This window comes from Lampetra fluviatilis, chromosome 1, assembly GCF_964198595.1.
Source record: "Lampetra fluviatilis chromosome 1, kcLamFluv1.1, whole genome shotgun sequence".
Taxonomy (NCBI): domain Eukaryota; kingdom Metazoa; phylum Chordata; class Hyperoartia; order Petromyzontiformes; family Petromyzontidae; genus Lampetra; species Lampetra fluviatilis.
The window spans coordinates 16,735,721-16,757,881 of NC_136275.1; the positions used below are offsets into that span (position 1 = coordinate 16,735,721).

Consider the following 22,161-nt stretch of genomic DNA (forward strand, 5'->3'; position numbering starts at 1 on the left):
ATCATGTGTTGTTGGTTGCAGATGGGAAATCCTTTTTGCACAGAACAATTTGTTTAATCATAGTGTAAACATTCTGGTATTTCAGGACAAGTGCTTCCAGACAATATCCAATTATTGTGCCATAATACGGACCACACCTGATCATTGATCCACGAGGAACATTTTCAGTGGCAGGCCACAATAAAAATGTGGGTTTAGCACATCCTATATACATCCCTGGAGTGTGCAATGTTTTTATTAAACCCGACAGAATCCAAAAATAGTCAAACCCATGTCAACAATGTTATAAAACAGAACATTATTCAAGCTTCAACATCTTTCCACCTTATTTCATGCACACTTGACAATTGTGTCCGATAGTGCAGCCGAAAATGTCAACAATCTGTTTTGTCAAAAGTGTAAACATTCTGCATCTCTTGCATCAATTGAGTGGTTATGTCACGTAGGAAGGTGTCTCAGGCTTTATAACCTCCGACACTCAACGGACTATGTTCCAAGGGCATTGCAGATGGACATACGCTACTTAAGTCGCGAAAACATGTATGCAAGCATACAATCCCATCACGAAGGAGAAATAGTTAATTTTTTGCTTTCTTTTGCCACTCTGCTGAAAATAAATTGCAGAATAATGTGCTCGTTCCAAATTACAACCACTTCTTGCACTGACAGAGCATCTCCACTCCTGACTTTCACAACCCCACCAAAGCCCTTTACACTGTAGAAACACATTTTTGACATCTTTCTAGAACTTTATGGTTCCATCCTAATCCCACGACTTGGTTTCTGCAGCGATATTCTGCCATGCAAAGAGGTAATATGGTTTTATTATGCTAGGTAGGCAGTGGCTAATTCAACCAGACATCCAATTACTGCCAGGGTTTTTTAGGGTAGGACTATCAATTTGGTTATGAATGTAAAACGTCTTTTAGAACCATATGCCTTGATCCACATTTTTGGTGTCACATTAACAATACGGCTATATACAAGTATGATTGTCTGAGCCCATCAAATACTTCCACTAACCAGTTCCCAAAAATCATCAAATGTGTTACCACAGTCACAGCTTATGTGCCACTACCGCTACTTTCTTTGGTCCGGATAATATTACAGTTAACGACTGTGTTTTAGACAGCTTAAGTGCCGGGAGCTTTGCATAGAATTAAAACAGCACTAATGAGGACATCATTGAGAGTGCATCACAACGCTCTAGGTCCTCTCCTTGAAGAGCCAGCGCTGGCGGGTGTTGCCGTCACAGGTCCGCAACAGCGGCAAGGGTCCAGAGTTGGGCTGTTCCACTGCCTCCAGGCACTTCTGGGTCAATATGTGAAAGATGGAGCCATCCTGATACAAAAAAGACAAATATGAAAAAATGCACATCGTCAAGTATTTTTTTTTCTGCTGAAACCTTTTAAATATATTACAGCCCATTCGGTTAACTGAAAGTAAATAATCTATTTAAAATGTGCATAATGCCAGCAATACAACTTTTAAACAATACTACCACCCCAGCCAAGTATAATACAAATATAATTAAAGCTTTACAACACAGATGATCTTACCTCCCTGAAGTCAAACTTCTGGTTTTCTGTAACAGGACTGTTCTTGGAGTGACAATAATACATGGTAAGGTAGTCCATTCCATTGTCAACGGCTGCACATGCTTCAGGCTGCCGTGTGTTGTACCGGATCTCTTGCTCAGACGTGTATTCGAAAAACTATACACCAGAAACAGACACAGCAACTCACTTATAAATGTCAAGCGTAATCCCTTACAAAACATATAGCTTATGCTGTGTAAAGAGTTATTCTGTCTTTTGGAAAGTTGCAGAGAATAACAGATTAAAAATAAACTTGCCTGGTTTTGGCCCATGCCATGGCATCCGTATAAGATGATCCTTTGTCCTGTCACCTGATTCTCATCTGGAGGGTTGTAGTCAAAGCAATAGTTGCTCAGACCCCGGTTTTTCAGCTGGTGAAAATAAAAAAAAAATTGGGTGGGTTACTAAGCTTTAATACAAGTGAGAACATTACTTTATGATACATTAAGGCAATTTTCTTCTTAGGTTTTTTCGGTAAAGTCACGTAGGTAAAACATCAAAATGAATGAAAATAAAATAAAATAAAATCAAAAATCACGACGTTTCGGAGGCAACACAAGTCTCCGTCATCAGGCAGCTAATCTGGCTATCATGCAGCTAATCTGGCTGTGACGGTCCCACCTGATGACGGAGACTTGTGTTGCCTCCGAAACGTCGTGATTTTTTATTTTATTTTATTTTATTTTCATTCATTTTGATGTTTTACCTACGTGACTTTACCGAAAAAACCTAAGAAGATGATTCCTTGCAGTCACGAAAGCTTCAAATCTAGAATTAAGGCAATTCACAACAATAACTTGGAAAATAAAAGTTCGCCCTACCATGCCAAATTTCCCTGGCCGGTCCTCTGGCACGTGAATGTCAGGGTAAACGTTCTCCAGGAACCACTTGAAAGATTTACACTGCAGCCGCTCCCGCAGGTTCCTCCGTTCTGTCACATCGCCAAATGGCTCCTATCAATGACAAAGACAAACTGTGAAGCAACAGGAGGCCATGGACAAGTGCATCGCTATGCAGATGGTAGGTTTTAAGGCTATTTCAAACCTTATCTAAAGTAGCTCAAACATGATATTATCTAACACAACTGATTGTAGTCATGCAAATGAATAGCGAGTTGTTTGTTTTATTTCCTTCCACCCGAATAACACAGAGGAGTTTTAACACGTAGGCTTTCGCGACCAATATCATCCATAATAGAGGTTTTTGGGTTAGATCGCGTAAATATATAAATGTGTCGGAAAGACTTCTCCATAGATCTGGCTGTCGCCTGATGAAGCTAGTTGTAATTACTGGCGAAACGTCGTACTCAGATTGTAAATGCTGTGGCTTGGCTCTTCAACACACCAGTGTGCTGTACTAGTGACAAATTGGCATGTTCTGTTTACACGACAACCCTTACTAGTTGGCTGTGTCGGGTGGTGGCGGGTTTTAATAACACATTTATATATTTACGCGATCTCACCCAAAAACCTTTATTATGGACAGAGGAGCTTTTCTTCAGCTTTACGTACAACCTGAGGCACAAAGTGCAAAACTTAATTAAGCCATGTTAGGCTTTAAGAATCTCTGCAGTATGAGCACGTTTTATGCAAGCACAAATAACCAAGTCAAAGCAGTGTGCTTTTCATACATTGGATACCGCCATTCAAAATAAATTAAAAGGTGATCAAGTAATCCCACTGCACAATGTGTCTCGTATAAAAAAAAAAACACAAACATTATTGCATTTGGCACAACGTTACCATTCTGGCATGTGGGTTTCTGTGGTAGTACAACTCCTTGTAGCCATCCATCCAGACCTCAGCGGCACGTACACTGTTGGCCAGTGCTTTGCTGCGCGAGTATGGCGCCTGCTTAGGGAATACGTGTCCCACATGGGAGCAAGGGTGGACCTCCAGGGTGCCACCACACTGCCAGATCTGCAGGCAAAAAAAGCAGCATGGCGAGGTATGGTCAAACAGCCCCTATGACCCGCAGGGCATGGGGGAGGCCCTCATCCAGGAGTGGTTCGATAAAGGGCCAGGCATTGACACGCGTTCACAACTGCATGCGCAATTGATTAAATAAAACACAGGATGAATGGCCCGTGCATGTTTTACCCGGAATGAAAACTCCAAGTTCTCTCCACCCCAGACTTCCATTCCAGTGTCGTATGTTCCCAGGTAATCAAAATATTTCTTGCTCACAGCAAACAGCCCACCCGCCATCGTCGGGGAGCTGCATCAGAAAACATATGGAGAGATTCGATGGCTTTTGCTTCAAATTACGACACTGATCAAACATCAGTTACTCAAAAAATGATATCAAAACTTAAAATAATTTTGAAACGTAGTGTTTACAAGATCCGGACCTCCACAAGTGCATAATTTCCATTTCACAGATATTTCAAGAGAAATGTTGTTTGAAATCCCTCGCTATTCCCTTTTTGCCGATACTTCTAGTAAGGCAAATCTCAATAATAAACAAAAACAGCACATTAGATTCTAGAATTATTTTCAGACTCAGAATCATACTTTTTACTGTCTTGGTGGACTTCAGGCTATACAATTATATATACAGTATAGTTATACTGCCAGGGAAGACATTTAACTCATTACTGTATTGTGGATGTGAGGTGTGGCCAGGAGATGGCAGTGTTGATTATCACCCCTCTTGTAAGTGTGAGTTTTCTCCCACGTTAAACATCCCAATGCAGGGCGCACGAGACAATATAATACTGAGACTCAGTGAGCCTTTTCTGAGTAATTGATGGTCATTATTATCATGCTGAGGAAATACTTATTTATACTGCTGAGCAAACTTAAACAGTAAAGTTTGCATACGTTTCAAGATTAACCTAGGTGAAAACTCAAGAGACTCGGGACAGCATTGTTTACATCCGGCTTAGTGACAGGGCAGCTTGCGCCATACCGTATGACATCGATGGGCGATTTTCGCCGTTTCTGCTCGTGTCCCGGCACCGTGTGCCACGTGAACACGAGACGCCAGTCGAAGCCACCAATCTGCGGCTCGCCCGCATTTCCCATGTACTCAAATGTATTCCACTCGATGACGTCGATCACCGGGCACACCACAGCCGACTCCTCCTCGGCTATCCTGCGTCGCGGCAACATCAGGCAAAATCAGAATGTGTCATGTCACGGGGTACAACACCACTGTAGGCGCAAAAATCAAAAATGCCCGTTAAGCATACTTATTTGAAACATTGTCTGCTCAGATACCTGCACAGCAGAGAAAGCAAACGCAGGAGTAGATACCAATATATTTAGATTCTTGGTCACTCGCATCTATGGACAATCATTTTAATGTCAACATTCTTCATAAGGCATGCTCCTAATAAAGTTAAAGTGTTATCTAATGAGTGCTAACTTTAACTGCAACGTCTATTTCTGAATCAGCCCTCGTTAGGGTTTATAGAGCAACAGAATAAACTACTTACTAGAAACAATTAAAGTACTTTATAAGTGAGAAACATGCATTGGAAGTGAGAGGACCAAGTGGCTTTTGCTGAGCAAACACCAGGCAACGCATAGAAAAAAAACCTTCAGTCGTACCAATGTATTTATAGGGCTAATGTAAATACATTATTTATTAACCCACTCATTTCACGCACTTATCACAAAATTCGCTGTTATTGGCCACACAACGAAACTGGAACCGTGAAAGCTACGCGGTACCGGCAAATGAAACACTGTACCGGTATCTAGTCTGGGGCTCATGTGACCAGCAGTTACACGCACCTCTCCAGCAGGGGCTCCAGCCAGCCAACGTGGCATTCGCAGTGGCAGTCGAGGAAAGTGAGCACGTCGCCCGTGGCCACGCCGGCGCCCAGGAGGCGCGCCCGCACCAGCCCTTCCCGCTTGCGCGCTCGCACGAGCCGCACCTTGCGCAACGTGGCAATGTACTGCTCCAAGCGATCGCGCAGATGCTCTGCACAGCCAATGACGGACAGAGGAACAGGCGTAAACACCTCGCACAACGATGGCACGATCGCAACGCCACCGTAAAACTTCCACACCCATTCCCGGTTGTATTTTTGTTGTTGTCTTTGTCATTTACAACCATTAAGTAAAATCTCTGAAACAAAAACCCCTACACTGTTTTGTACGCGACCAAGTAGCCTGGCAGTACTGGTTTGCAAAGCACACATAAACCTGTTTAAAGTTTTCATCAGCATTGTGCAATCTACTTTTATGAACGCCAACCTGGCTACGTTATTTGATGACAGCACGCTCCGTAATGACGTCGACATCAACAACCCTATTTTCGAAATTAAGTTATCCGATAGAAAACGTGTACATGCTTTGTTCCACAGTCAACATGTAGAGAGCTTTATAAATCCACTGCTGGATGACAGCTTCCCCACAACGTGTAAGTCATGTGGGTTATTTAACCATACTTCACCGTGCAGGATAGTAAGGGTTGGTAAAGCTGGGAAGCATAAACCTGGGACCATAGAAGTACAGTACAACACTTGATTCTTCTGCACAGCCCTCTGCTGCCAACAACATAGCCTCGCAGCACGGTGGTCGCCTATCCAAGCACTATCCAGGTTGACTCCTGCTTAGCTCCTGAGATCTGATAAGACTGGGGACATTTTGGATGATTTTATAAAACGCACAGCCATCATGGGTTCTCGTAAGTAACTAGCTCACCGCGATCGCTGTAGTCATCCACCAAGATGATCTCATTGAGCAGCGCGTCTGGGGAGGTCTCCAGAACGCTGTGCACGGTTCGCAGAAGTGTTGACCACGCCTCATTGTAAAAGGCAATCACCACCGAGGTAGTGGGCAGCTGCCGGTAGTTGTACTTCTTTTCTCTGCACCTGCAGTGGCATACGGACAGCACATTCCACTTGTTTGAGAGCGATGGCCCATTTTCAGGACAATCTAAGCAAAATGCTGACTACCATTCCAGTAACTCTTGGCAAGGACGATTTCTTAATTAACTAATGCAAAACCGTATCAAGTCTTACACATGTTTTTTAAAGGGGGGGGGGGGGCGTGAAACGTGCATCTGGATTGTTTGCAGAAGAATATATGTTTGAGGATTTTTTTATTCTTACAAGATTAGAAGTTTGGCAGTGGTTTTCTGGACTATTTGGTGTTTTGAGGTGAAAGATTTGGGAAGATCTAGAGGAGAAAGTCGCAGTTGTCTTGTGGAGATGTGAAGATACGAATGAGGGTCGCAGCAGCATATTCAGAAGGTAAATGGCAAATGTGAAAGATGTTGCATGGGTGTAGGTAGGTCCTGAATGGTTGAGTACTAAGGAATGATGACTCTTAAAATTTCAATGCTCTATGCTAGCATAATGTGAAGAATTTAGGAGGAGCACACTTAATATAGAATATAAACGGAGTTCAGACTTGTCGTCCGCATTAAAATTGGATGAGAGGATTAAGATGCAATCAGGATGTCAAGCATTTCCAAGGATGTCATATGTTTCTGTACACATATCTAGCGGAAGGGCAGTTAAGCACACAAATACAAGCATGTCAATTGTGAGAATTAGATTGATATAAATTCTGTAGCAAATTGTATACTATAAGATGCTATCCAAAATGTCCTTTAGGATAGAAATGCTGACACACCACATAATTTCCATAAAAAGGGGGAACTATATGCATACAAATATATGCATTTGAAATATATTTAGCATCCAACTTGCAATAAAAAAATTACAGTTATGCATTCATCACATAATTTTACTTAAAGATGGTTTCCTGCTTAAACGTGTGAAACATAATTCTGGATGCATTACACAAGCAAACCAGAAATGCATGTAACGATTCATACAAGCCACAATGAGTTGATCAACTGTCACTGTTAAGGGTCTTTCTTATCAACCATTAGCATAATAGTGTATTTGCATTAAATTTGTTTTCTAAAAAAATCGTATTTAACAAATTTCTTCCAATTGTACTATAGATATCATGTCATAAGTTTAAGTTATAAGTATAGAACTCTCCTAGAGCAGTACATCAACCCATTTTAGTGAATATAATGCATAAGGAGATATCACAGAAATACTTGCGATATTTCTTAGCTTTACCTCTTTTGTCAACACTGCACTTTTCGCACACCTTTCTACGGAGAAATAATTGCCACACGGCAGTCAAACCAAGATTCTTCATTCACAGCGCAGTCATTCGTGATATGGCTCTGCCCATCAACTACACTTGAGAACCTGGTTAAATCACAGGTTGTTACTCAGGATATCAGTGGGAGCAGCTGAGTAGTCTGACCATTAATCCACCTAAAGTAGTATATTCTTGCACTATTCAGCACAAGCATATACAATCAATTGTAATCAATGAATCATGACAATGCCTCTCTTAACAAAAAATACAATCCCCAATGCACACACGTGAAGTGTGCCCTGTGCGATGAATGAAAACTCGCGGCCGTCACACAGACACCACCGCACTTACAGTGGGTTCCACTTCTCGGGCAGCTGTCGGTGCAGCGAGATGCGGTCGCTCACGTAGATGTTAATCTGATGCTTGTTGATGCTCTCCTCCTCCTTGCGCTTCTCCTCGCCCTCCAAGTTCAGGCGGACGGCTATCCCCATCTCCCCCAGGGCATTCGAGTCCAGTGGTGGCTTCTCGTACACTGGCCTCTTCAGCAACTCATAGTCCACCTCCGGGTTCGCGATCTCATCCTGCTTTTGGATTTCATTCTGAACCTCCACGGGCAAAACCACTCCTCGTTCCTCGCGCGCTCTGCCCTCCCCGGCATCCGTTTTCCCCCCGTGGCCTGACGCGAGGAGGTAGAACACAAACAGGGCGCCCGCTGAGCACAGCAGCGCCACGTACCGAGCAGAACGGCGCCGCCCGAAGACCGCCATAAATGAATGCAACCTCGAGTCTGTCCGGTTCCTCCACTAGGCTAGGTGGCGCGCTCGCGGTATGCAGTGTACGCACAGTGCAAACGCACAGCTGCGGGGCATCACCACCAGCGGCAGTGCAAAACGGCAGACCTGCTGTCATAGGGGGCGTCTGTCCACGTGTTTGGTCATTCTGCAGAGAAACAGCGGAGAACGTACGTTAAAAATAAGGCGTACTATTGCATAAATAACCATACTTAAATAACCTTACAGCATTTAAAGACACACACACACACCATTGTATGACTAAGATAAGCAGTCAAGTTAAAGGGTCTTCAAATTTAACAAAGCACCCGGACGTTGATATTTTTCACTGGCAAATGCCAGTCTATCGAAATGACAAATTGCGTGCTTTATAAACAACAGCAAAAAAACACAATCCTTACGCACAAACTCGGCAGAGCGCAAAATGCAACGCTCCCGAATGAGCCGTATAGAAAGGATCGTCTGCACTTAAGAAAAGCAATTCAGTGGCAGAAGTACACGGATACAAGGCTCTTCGGGAGTTCTGTATTTGCAACACCCTTACCAATCTGCAGGCCAACAACCCACTTCACACGCACCGCCGCAGCAGATGGGTCCACTTCACGTTACCACGACCGCCTGGTGACTGAAGCCCTCAAAAGTGTTGAGAACACCTCTATTGAACCAGGCCGAGCAGCAACAATCAATGGCCGTCCATTTTTCCTCCGTTATAATCTCAATAGTTACGCAAACAGGAGTGCGGGAAAATGTTGTCCAGCAAAGAAGCGTGTGCATGTTATTGCCAAGTAGTCGCAGATGAACAATGGTCGCGATTGACTGTAACCGGCTCTAACTTACATTATTGTTGGACTGCGCATCCCAAATGATAAGCGCGAAAAAGGTCATATAGCTCGAGTGACATCGGCCACGACTAATGCTGGATTCCTCCAAACCATGACTGAGGAGGTAACAAACCGGCTTAGCCCCTCCACTGTAAAACTGTGGGCTTTAACAAAAAAAAAGTGCGGCTGGAGTCCAAACTCTCTATTCTTGCCGTGAGCTGTGACTCTTAATCATGAGCTGAATAAACTAGAAATTGAACTGCAGACTCCAATTGATTCGCGGGAAGCCAACTTCGAGCTGGAGACTCGAGGATAGTGTCGGAGACTCCAAACAATGGGCAGCAACATCCTGGTGACTCTTGGGATGTCTGAGCAGTCCATTCCAGCATTGATCCGGAGGTTCAGCCAACACGGCATGTGCGGCGTCTATGCCATTTCCGCGTTAAAGCCCTCACCCATGGCACAGCTGTCAACCCCGTACCAGTGCCCTGCCTTATTACAGACCAATTCAAACCTTATTGCCCCCCCCCGTTCCCTTATAAATCTCAACGTTCATCCTACAAAATCCCATTACCGTATGGACCTGAAAACGAAATCTCCCTGTACAAGAAAGACGTGTAAACCTGCATGGGTTGACACGGCATGTCATGGAGGCAGGAAGACACGCGTCAGCACGCCACGTTGTTCCACACCACGCCAAACTACCCCTCACCACCACGCCAAACTACCCCTCACCACCACGTTAAACTACCCCTCACAACCACGTTAAACTACCCCTCACCACCACGTTAAACTACCCCTCACCACCACGTTAAACTACCCCTCACCACCACGTTAAACTACCCCTCACCACCACGTCAAACTACCCCTCACCACCACGTCAAACTACCCCTCACCACCACGCCAAACTACCCCTCACCACCACGTTAAACTACCCCTCACCACCACGTTAAACTACCCCTCACCACCACGTTAAACTACCCCTCACCACCACGTTAAACTACCCCTCACCACCACGTTAAACTACCCCTCACCACCACGTCAAACTACCCCTCACCACCACGTCAAACTACCCCTCACCACCACGTTAAACTACCCCTCACCACCACGTTAAACTACCCCTCACCACCACGTCAAACTACCCCTCACCACCACGTTAAACTACCCCTCACCACCACGTTAAACTACCCCTCACCACCACGTTAAACTACCCCTTCAAACCCACGCCGTGCCAGCACTGATTTAACACCACGCAAAACGCTTACACCACGCAAGTTCCATACCTCACCACACCCTCACTACAACCTCACCACACTCTCACAACAACCTCACCACAACCACACACCACCTCACCACAACCGCACACCACCTCACCCCACACCCTCACCCCACACCCTCACCACAACCCCACCCCACCTCACCACAACCACACACCACCTCACCACAATCTCACCCCACCTCACCACAACCACACACCACCTCACCACAATCACACACCACCTCACCACAACCACACACCACCTCACCACAACCACACACCACCTCACCACAACCACACACCCTCACCACAACCTCACCGCCACCTCACCACAACCACACACCACCTCACCACAATCTCACCCCACCTCACCACAACCTCACCCCCACCTCACCACAACCACACACCACCTCAACACAACCACACACCCTCACCACAACCTCACCCCCACCTCACCACAACCACACACCCTCACCACAACCTCACCGCCACCTCACCACAACCACACACCACCTCACCACAACCACACACCCTCACCACAACCTCACCCCCACCTCACCACAACCACACACCACCTCAACACAACCACACACCCTCACCACAACCTCACCCCCACCTCACCACAACCACACACCACCTCACCATAATCTCACCCCACCTCACCACAACCACACACCACCTCACCACAACCACACACCACCTCACCACAACCACACACCCTCACCACAACCTCACCCCCACCTCACCACAACCACACACCCTCACCACAACCTCACCGCCACCTCACCACAACCACACACCACCTCACCACAACCACACACCCTCACCACCTCACCCCCACCTCACCACAACCACACACCACCTCAACACAACCACACACCCTCACCACAACCTCACCCCCACCTCACCACAACCACACACCACCTCACCACAATCTCACCCCACCTCACCACAACCTCACCGCCACCTCACCACAACCACACACCACCTCACCACAACCACACACCCTCACCACAACCTCACCCCCACCTCACCACAACCACACACCCTCACCACAACCTCACCGCCACCTCACCACAACCACACACCACCTCACCACAACCACACACCCTCACCACCTCACCCCCACCTCACCACAACCACACACCACCTCAACACAACCACACACCCTCACCACAACCTCACCCCCACCTCACCACAACCACACACCACCTCACCACAATCTCACCCCACCTCACCACAACCACACACCACCTCACCACAACCACACACCACCTCACCACAACCACACACCCTCACCACAACCTCACCCCCACCTCACCACAACCACACACCCTCACCACAACCTCACCGCCACCTCACCACAACCACACACCACCTCACCACAACCACACACCACCTCACCACAACCTCACCCCCACCTCACCACGACCACACACCACCTCACCACAACCACACACCACCTCACCACAACCTCACCCCCACCTCACCACAAGGCCCCTCACCTCGCCGCGTCCCCTCTCTGGCAACAGTCGCGAGAGACGGCGGCGGCGGCACTTCCGGGGTTTGCGCGCGATGACGTCGCGGTGACGTCACAGCGAGACGTCGCAACACTCGCGGCCGTTTGAGCGGTGCCACGCGGTGAGCGGAAAAAAAACCTTTCGCGTCACCCACACCTCGGGCTTTGTTTGTGCGGTTGTTTGTGGTTGTTTTGTTGTTATTTACGGACCAATTCAGGCCCCGTTGGTTACCCCGTGCCCGTATGAAACACAACGGTCATCCTACAAAGACCCATCACAAGGGGAGAAACACAAATAGACAACAAACACATTTATTTGCCCGTATTGAAACGGCTGTCCGCCGTATGGACCTGAAAACTAAATTTCCCTGTACAAGAATACGGGTAAACCGTATGGGTAGACAGGTATGGTGTTGTTGTATCGCGATGCCCTTCGTTGTTAACCATTTGGTTGAGCTACTTTCGTTTGTGATGGCCAGGTAGCATTCTGAAAAAAGAAGCTAATATGCTCGGTGGGCTTTACCTGATAAGATAAAAACTAAACAACGTTTATTTAACAAGTTTAAGTCATTTGTTTACCTTTCCTATACTTTACACTCCTATTGTGTTTTTGTATAGTTAGTTGTGACGTGATCCCTTGTCAAATCTTGATCAATCGAAGTTATATAATTAAATTATGTATTATTTCTTTACATTTAGTGACTTGCTTACCATTTTCTCTATTTTGCACTTCTATCGATTTTTTTTATATTGTTTGTTCTTGTAACTTGCTTGACCCGCCCATACTGCAAAAAAGAGCTTCATAGCTCATCGGATTCCAGCTCATCGGATTCCACCATTATATCGTTGTGGTCATCAATGATTGTCACCTGTCCCGGTTTTACCCGAACAATCCGGAAGTTGGTATGTGTTCTTATTTTACGTGCGATATGAAGGAAGGCCATCGTCCTAAACATCGCCCATTACATATATATTTTTTAAGGCAATGTTGTTGACGAATGTTGTTCAGTATTGTTGTGTTTGGGTGGCAAGAATTTATTTGGAGCGAGATCTGGTGGATACATATTTCCCGATTTGGTCTGCGGAGGTGGCAACCTTATTCCAATCAGACAGCAGATTATATCTGTAGAAGCAGCCCTCCGTCTTGTGTCTCCCACACATTGAGTAAAAGCTATCGTGCTGTGACGGTTCCACCTGAAGACGGAAGCTTGTGTTGCCTCCGAAACGTCGTGATTTTTATTTTATTTTACTTTTATTAATTTAAATTGTTTTACCTACGTGACTTTACCGAAAAAATCCTAAGAATATGAATCTTTGCAGTCACGAAAGCTTCAAATCTAGAAAAAGATAGAGTTTTACTCAGAAATTGTAAACCTAGGTCTGTTCATGTGTTTATGGTTGCTTTACATGATAACATGTCACCTGTCCTGTTCATGTAACACTGAAAATAGCAGCAGAAGCATTATATAAATATAATTTATTATTAAACAAAAGGCAAAAATCTATTATGTTATATAAGTACATAGTTTAGTCGTTATTCAGTGTCTACTCGGCGCTGCTTGGCTTGTCTGTTGCATTCATTAAATGGTGAATCTCTTGTCACTGTCCAGCAATAGTCTGCAAGCATTGATGGGCTCAATTTGCCCTGATAGCGTTTCTCCATTGTTGCAATGTCCTGGTGAAATCGCTTGTCATGCTCGTCGCTCACTGCTCTGCAGTTCAGTGGGAAAAAATCTAGATGAGAGTCCAAAAAATGTATCTTTAGTGATATGTTGCAACCAGGCTTTTGTATGCCTTGTGGATGTTTTCCACCAACTCCCTGTAGTTGTCTTTCCATGCCGTATTTTCCTTGCCACGCAGTGCACTGTCAAATGCATCATCTCGAAGAAGTTCACGAATCTGAGGACCAACAAAGGCACCTTCCTTTATCTTAGCTTCATTTAACCTTGGAAAATTTCCCTGGAGGTAATTGAAAGCTGCTTGTGTTTTGTCCATGGCTTTGACGACGTTCTTCATCAGTGGTAACAAAATCTTTCTTGATTCAACAAGTTGTGGATGCTGAACACTTTTCCTCCCAGGCTCCAATGACTGTCGGAGTGGCCAATATATCTTGATGTAGTGGGAATCTCTCGCACGACTATCTCATTCGCAGAGAAAACAGAAGTACTTTGTGTATCCAGTCTGCAGACCAAGCAAGAGAGCAACAACCCTTCAAATCGCCACAAAGCTGCCACTGATATTGTTCATAGTTTACGCACCTCAAAAGTTGTTTCATGTTGTCATAGGTTTCCTTCATATGGACTGCATGGCCAATGGAATTGATGGCAAAACATTGTCATTATGCAGCAAAACAGCTTTAAGACTCATCTTCGATGAATCAATGAACAGTCTCCATTCATCTGGATCATGAACGATGTTGAGGGCTGCCATCACACCATCGATGTTGTTGCAGGCTACAAGATCACATTCCATGAAGAAGAATGGGACAAGATCCTTTTGGCGGTCACGGAACATGGAAACTCTAACATCACCTGGCAGGAGATTCCACTGCTGCAGTCTGGAGCCCAAAAGCTCTGCCTTACTCTTGGGTAGTTCCAAATCCCAGACAAGGTCTTTCAGTTCACCTTGTGTTATGAGGTATGGTTCAGAGGAGGAGGATGGGAGAAAATCTGGGTCATGTGACCTTGATGGTTCAGGACCAGAAGTGTAATCCTCTTCCTCGTCTGACTCAAGTGAGAATGATTCTGGTGCATCAGGAACCGGCAGTCCTTCTCCGTGGGGTACTGGGCATATAGCTGATGGAATGTTTGGATAATGCACAGTGCACTTTTTCTTATTTGACACACCTTTCCCAACTGGAGACGCCATGCAGAAGTATCAATTGCTGATATGATCTCTTAGCTCTCTCCAAAGAATTGTCTCTGAAAAAGGCATAGATTTCCTTTTCCTGTTCAACCACTGGTGAAGATTTGTTGCACAAGTGTTGTAGCATGTGTGGGGCCCACATCTTGTCCTGATCTTTAATTTTGCAGCCAAAATAAAGGTGATAGGCTTTCTTAACCATAGTGGTTATACTACGTTTTTGTGATGCAAAAGTCACTTCACAAAAATAGCAGAAGTTATCTGCTTTGTTCACACAAGTACGAGGCATCTCTGCTCACTTTTGCTAAACAGAAATGTGTCCCTTTGCAACATCAAACACTGACAAATAAGAGAGCACGACACTGATTTCTAGAGCTGATATAGGGCAATTTGTTCAGCAGAGGGATGTACCGTATTTTCCCGCATATAGCCCGCATACGCATATAACCCACAGACGCATATACCCCGCAAAAATAGCGTTTTGTGTAAAACTAATTTCAGATAGCCCGCACCTCCATATACCCCGCATGCATTCATATATTTAACGTCGTTACCGCAGCTTAATTCCATCATTAATACATAGTTTACATTTGTAATACATTCCACTATCAATTGTTAACATTAAAATCATAACGTGCACAAAGAAAACAAACTAACCGGAAATGAGTGAACTTAAAACTGTAAATAAGTAACAAAAGTAAATATCCAATAAATAAGTAACACATAACTGGCAGATAAGTAAGTAAGCGTACTGTTAGGCTTACCAGCATTCGACCTCATCATATTACAGCTACTAGACGGGTAGTTACCCCTGTACAGTTTTATCACCGGAAGATTGCTGGAGGAATATTATATTTTTTGCGACGTAGAATTGTAATGTATGACTTACTGTTAGTAGCTCAGCTTATTGTAGAGTATACTTAGTATATTGATGATATTGATGTAGTTTATATTTTAGTTTTTTACGTGGTGGTTTGGCTGCTGCAGCTCCTTACTATTAAAATTCCTTCCCTTTATTACTGCTAACCCTACTTCCTCTCTTTATTACTGCTAATCCTACATAATACACGAGCATAATATGACTTTGAGACCCCCCACCTCTTACACATTCCACAAGTAGTGACTAATCCCATATCTGCCACGCTGCAAAGCTTGGTGGTGTTCATTCAGACGCTGTCTTTCCGACAGACCTGTTCTTCACCTGAGGACGGCTGCTTGCTTTGTGGCCGAAACGTCGTGAGAATTGTATTTTATTATGTTTTATTTTTATAATTTTATTATTTCCCTTCTACGTGACTTTACCGAAATAACCAAGAAGACAAACAATTCTAATCATTTAAAACGTGATAACATGTGCACTTTTAGTGTGAGTGGTTTATTCAGCAGTTCTTTAGTCAAAGGTAAGTGTTGCATAGTGGATAGTCCACTATGTCACACGTGTAAAATATTTTTGGGATAGCCCACACCTCCATATACCCCGCAGAGTCTTGTTTTGTTTGTAAAAAGTGGTATACCCCGCGGGTTATATGCAGGAAAATATGGTAAGCTTAGTTATGATTGCATCATCCATGACTTCTAGGAATAACATGATGTAATTCATATCATGTATGATGCAATAACAGGTTCAGATTGCATCATTAATTGGTTTGCTCAAAAAACAAGTACCGTCCAAACCCAGTCATAGATGTATTCATAGATCCAGTCGAAATTGTATTTTAGTCATATTTGGTTTAAATTGAGATCCCTTCACTTTATAACTCACGTATCCTCCACCATTCCCAAGTCAAGGGTCGTATATACTGACCCAGTAGCATATCTTGAAAACTAGAGCCAATCAACAATTTTAAGCATCATTTTCATTCTCAGTGACCCAGAATTAGTAAAGTTGGACTACATTTGTTTCGGAAGCATTTTGGCTGTAGAACAGTGTTATTGAAAACTTACTATTTGTTATAACAGAAATAAATATGCAAATGAACAAATATATTAGGGGTTAATTAATTGGAGGGTCACGATACATCTGGACCACCCTGTACTTATGCGATGTAATCCAAACTCCAATTGTGAATCACAATGATCGCCAAACCCCATGTGTTACATTATGCGATTTCACGTATACATCGGATAAAGTACCGCTGTGGAGTCTACAGGCGTCCCCGTATACAAATCTCCCCGTTAATTATTCAGTAAATTTTACTCCACTCCAGGCGTGATCCTTCAAAGATAAGCTAGTGTTCTGAGATAAGTGAAATGTAATGGTATTTAGCACAATCCCACATGTCCACTTTAGCGACACATCGCACGGAGCAGTTTAAATGTAAATATTATGAAGCACTGATGTGAAAATGACATCGTAAACAGCTGAATATTGCCTCTCTGAGGCGTACACAAAGACAAAGATCCCCCGTATAGCCTGGACAGACTTGGGGCAGGTGCTGTTAGTGAGCACCTATGAAGGTCGAAACGACACAAGATTGGGTGGGTGGCCAGCACCACGTCCGGCTGCCTTGTCTCCCCAGTGGAGAAGTTTACACACCACACCAGTTACTAATTTGAGGCTGAGTCGACCTAGAGGAAGCCCAGATAATCGTCACTGGTGGTGGCCGTGAGCGGGAATTTAACTGGGGTTCTCAGAGTGCTAACCGCGGCACTACCGCTCCCCACGTTAACACCTACTCACCAGAGGTGTGGACTCGAGTCATGTGACTTGGACTCGAGTCAGACTCGAGTCATGAATTTGATGACTTGCGACTCGACTTGGACTTGCATAACAATGACTTTGTCCCACCTCTGCTACTCACACACGAAGACATTATCACTGTATACCAGAGGTGTGGACTCGAGTCATGTGACTTGGACTCGAGTCAGACTCGAGTCATGAATTTGATGACTTGCGACTCGACTTGGACTTGCATAACAATGACTTTGTCCCACCTATGAGATGTGGACTCGAGTCATGTGACTTGGACTCGAGTCAGACTCGAGTCATGAATTTGATGACTTGCGACTCGACTTGGACTTGCATAACAATGACTTTGTCCCACCTCTGCTGTATACTACCCACGTACTAGGTGAATTCAGATATATCCGGGCCCCTCCCTATGCCGTGTTGGTTATATGTGGGATAGTTTTTCCGAAGTTCACAAAGCTCGCTGGTGCCGGCTGGTGAAAAAGAAAAACCGGTTCAGATGTCACTCGCCACTGATGTTAGCCGTGGCTGAGAATCAAACACCGCTCGCCGGATTCATAACCACTGCACCACCTCTCCCCGCGAATAAGATGTGTTCAAATAAGTTACGTGATTATTTAATTTTGCCCAATAACGCAGCTCATGAGCAGCAGTTGCCACTAATTCTAGATTTGAAGCTTTCGTGACTGCAAGGATTCATACTCTTTGTTTTTTTCGGTAAAGTCACGTAGGTAAAACAATCAATAAAATAAATTAAAACAACTAAATTAAATCACGACGTTTCCGAGGCAACACAAGCTTCCTTCATCAGGTGTAAAAAAGGCACAGCAAAATAACTGTAGTGAGAGTTATTTGTGATGAGACATTGTTATATAGGGTAAGAGGAGGGGGAGGAGCCAAGGAGGACGGGCGCAGGATGGGGGGGGGCAGGAAGGTGAAGCTGATACAACACGACGGAGCCACGGATGGGGGAGGGGGGACGCAGAGCGGGGGGGGAGTAGCGGTTGAGATTTAACATGGTTAATCACATCTTTCCAATGATTGCTCAATTTGAATCCAGCTTTTCGGTTGAAGTTATGTCTATGTTTGTATATCTGTATGGCCTCATGGACAAATCTTTGGTGGTATCCAGACGGCTTGCAGAGTACCTTGGTATCGGAGAAAACAATAGCATGATCACCCACAGCGTTGTAACAATGATCAGCAGTTGCCACTACATACACGTACTTGTACAGCCAGTACTTTCGTCAATATACTGCTGGATGAAGGCCTCCCCAAGCTACTGAAGAGCTTCGCTAAATCCCACTCTTCGTTTGATCCCAAACGCAACACAAACCTTATTCGAGTTTGGCTACAGTCTTTTCAGAGTACAAAGAGGCGTGACCGTAAGCAGGCACGCCCGTTTAGCACTATATGTACACCATTGTGCATTGGAACGACCAAAATAAATACATTTTAACACACCATTAGCTGGTCACAAAAGAGCAGCAGCACACCCCCATCTGTATACATTTACACACAATGAGTGACAACACGAGTCGTCAGTTAAAATGTTTTGGTTGAAAAACCCGTGACGTGGCGGGTCTATACTCTACAATGTTTCGGAGCGCTTTCTCTCGCGATGACATTTTGGAAGAGGTGGGAATGGTTTAACGTTACAGACAGCCAAAGGCATGTTTTATCACAAGGCGTGACCATCTGCCAACACGTGGTGATTTCGTAAAAAAAAACGGCCGTGGTAGCGTGGATGCCACGTTCGTTATCAATGCCACGGGGCACCCACTTCACATTTTGCGGGGAATAGCTCAAAATACACCCACCTCGCCCCGTTTCTTCCACGGCAGCAGATACGCTAACGGGCATGCCCCGTTTTAAAGCTTTCGTGACTGCAGGGATTCATCTTCTTGGTTCTTTCGGTAAAGTCACGTAGAAGGGAAGTAATAAAATAATAAAAATAAAACATAATAAAACAATTCTCACGACGTTTCGGCCACAACGCAAGCAGCCATCCTCAGGCGAAGAATGAAACACCCCAAGCTTGGAGCGTATATTTAAGCTGGGTTAGAGGGGGGGGAGGTGGGAAGAAGAGCGCCTAAACAAAATAATTTGCATATCAAGAGGAATTCAGCATATGGAAAATGCGTAGGAGGTGGGCGGGGGGGGTTCCAAATCAATACTATGCCCGTGCATTATGCAGGATTAGCAGCATCAAAGGGGGGGGGGGAAGGAGGGGAGCATTAACAAAGGAAAGGAATGTTAATAGTATGTAGCTGTAGTTACTAAACAACCACGTAAAAAACTACAGTATAAACTGCATGACAAACTAAAGTATAAACTACATAGCATCATCAGTAAACTTACTATACTCTACAATAAGCTGAGTTACTAACAGTAAGTAATACATGAAAAATTCTACGTTGTAAAAAATTATATAATATGCTTCCATCTAAACTTTATTCTGTTACATCACACGCGTCTATACCGTACTATATACTTCCATAGGCAAAACCAACATTAAATTACATACTGTATTGCTATAAACCACCCTATACCTTATACATTTTTAATATAACACTATGTATTATTCTACCCACCCTAATGTGTATCAAAATGGTTTATTACGTCCTTCCAGTGATTGCTAAGCCAGAATCCATCTTCTCGGTTAAAATTGTCTCTGTGTTTGTAAATGTGGATCGCCTCATGTACGAATCTCTCATGATAGCCAGATGGCTTGCAGAGAACCTCTGTCTTGGAGAAGTCAATGTCATGTGAGCCCACTGAGTTGTAACAGTGATCTGCCACGGCTGAGGTGTTTGTCCTACAGTGTTTCAGGTCAGCTTTATGTTCACGGATGCGGTCCGAGACATGTCGTTTGGTTTCCCCAATGTAACTGCTACCACAGAGGCAACTTAGTTTGTAGACACCAGGGTACTGTATGTCTGGAACCACATCTTTTACAGACGGTACCAGATCACGGATGTTACATTGGGGAAACCAAACGACATGTCTCGGACCGCATCCGTGAACATAAAGCTGACCTGAAACACTGTAGGACAAACACCTCAGCCGTGGCAGATCACTGTTACAACTCAGTGGGCTCACATGACATTGACTTCTCCAAGACAGAGGTTCTCTGCAAGCCATCTGGCTATCATGAGAGATTCGTACATGAGGCGATCCACATTTACAAACACAGAGACAATTTTAACCGAGAAGATGGATTCTGGCTTAGCAATCACTGGAAGGACGTAATAAACCATTTTGATACACATTAGGGTGGGTAGAATAATACATAGTGTTATATTAAAAATGTATAAGGTATAGGGTGGTTTATAGCAATACAGTATGTAATTTAATGTTGGTTTTGCCTATGGAAGTATATAGTACGGTATAGACGCGTGTGATGTAACAGAATAAAGTTTAGATGGAAGCATATTATATAATTTTTTACAACGTAGAATTTTTCATGTATTACTTACTGTTAGTAACTCAGCTTATTGTAGAGTATAGTAAGTTTACTGATGATGCTATGTAGTTTATACTTTAGTTTGTCATGCAGTTTATACTGTAGTTTTTTACGTGGTTGTTTAGTAACTACAGCTACATACTATTAACATTCCTTTCCTTTGTTAATGCTCCCCTCCTTCCCCCCCCCCCTTTGATGCTGCTAATCCTGCATAATGCACGGGCATAGTATTGATTTGGAACCCCCCCCGCCCACCTCCTACGCATTTTCCATATGCTGAATTCCTCTTGATATGCAAATTATTTTGTTTAGGCGCTCTTCTTCCCACCTCCCCCCCCTCTAACCCAGCTTAAATATACGCTCCAAGCTTGGGGTGTTTCATTCTTCGCCTGAGGATGGCTGCTTGCGTTGTGGCCGAAACGTCGTGAGAATTGTTTTATTATGTTTTATTTTTATTATTTTATTACTTCCCTTCTACGTGACTTTACCGAAAGAACCAAGAAGAAGGGGCATGCCCCGCTTAAGGTCAAGTCCAGGTACGCTGTGTTGCATTATTTACAATGGCATACAGCCCTTTGTTAATTGACTGCTGGATGGATCAATCGAGGCCTCCCCTACGCGGTGTTCGAAAATGGGGGTTGTTTGACCATACTTCGCCATGCTGAACAGTGCGGGTTGGTGAATCGGGAGGCAAAGGGAGGCAGGACTAGTTCAGATAGCGACTGGCCGCCACTGATGTTAACCGTGGGCGGGAATCGACGAACTCGGGCGGCGAGCAGGTGCGTTGCGCAATGCGCAGGATATTCCTTGCACAATGTTCTTCCCCCTCAACAAGAACACGCGGACCAAAAAATAACTACAAGTTGTGCTTCCTGTAATGCTGCCATGGCAATGAGTGCGTGGTGGTTTTTGTGCATGGATTGCTGACGATCGCAAGTATCACTTTTTTGTTATTGTAATGTACTCGTGCACCACGGATCTCCCTCGCAAACGAGCTCGGTAACTGGCTCAAGGAGTTTTTTTTCCGTGTAACAAATAAGCCACTGTGCCACGACTCCTATACAACCCCGTTCTATT

The 22,161-nt window shown here is 44.5% G+C and overlaps 1 protein-coding gene across 3 annotated transcripts; it reads right to left on the reverse strand.

The window, feature by feature from the left end:
• Positions 1 to 29: 29 nt before the first annotated feature.
• GALNT15 (polypeptide N-acetylgalactosaminyltransferase 15) lies at positions 30 to 12,104 on the reverse strand. Of its 3 annotated transcripts, XM_078857949.1 has the most exons (12): positions 12,054 to 12,094; positions 8,535 to 8,617; positions 8,030 to 8,354; positions 6,254 to 6,423; positions 5,339 to 5,528; positions 4,509 to 4,694; positions 3,698 to 3,815; positions 3,341 to 3,517; positions 2,420 to 2,551; positions 1,856 to 1,969; positions 1,560 to 1,715; positions 30 to 1,341 (listed from the first exon to the last, which is right to left on the reverse strand). In XM_078857949.1, the coding sequence occupies exons 2-12, from the start codon at positions 8,545 to 8,547 to the stop codon at positions 1,207 to 1,209; spliced, it is 1,716 nt and encodes a 571-aa protein (XP_078714075.1). In that variant the 5' UTR covers positions 8,548 to 8,617; positions 12,054 to 12,094; the 3' UTR covers positions 30 to 1,206. The 3 variants fall into 3 exon arrangements, with proteins under 3 accessions (XP_078714075.1, XP_078714058.1, XP_078714065.1); XM_078857932.1 differs by having other exon boundaries at positions 8,030 to 8,617; positions 12,054 to 12,104; XM_078857939.1 differs by having other exon boundaries at positions 8,030 to 8,617; positions 12,039 to 12,103.
• Positions 12,105 to 22,161: the final 10,057 nt, after the last annotated feature.

Coding starts and splice junctions, on each gene's coding strand:
- GALNT15 (XM_078857932.1), bottom strand. CDS start 8,445: ATGGCGGTCTTCGGGCGGCGCCGTTCTGCTCGGTACGTGGCGCTGCTG. Junction 6,424..8,029: donor CCCGAGAAGTGGAACCCACT/GTAAGTGCGGTG, acceptor ATGCCACTGCAG/GTGCAGAGAAAAGAAGTACA. Junction 1,342..1,559: donor AGAAGTTTGACTTCAGGGAG/GTAAGATCATCT, acceptor TTTTTGTATCAG/GATGGCTCCATCTTTCACAT.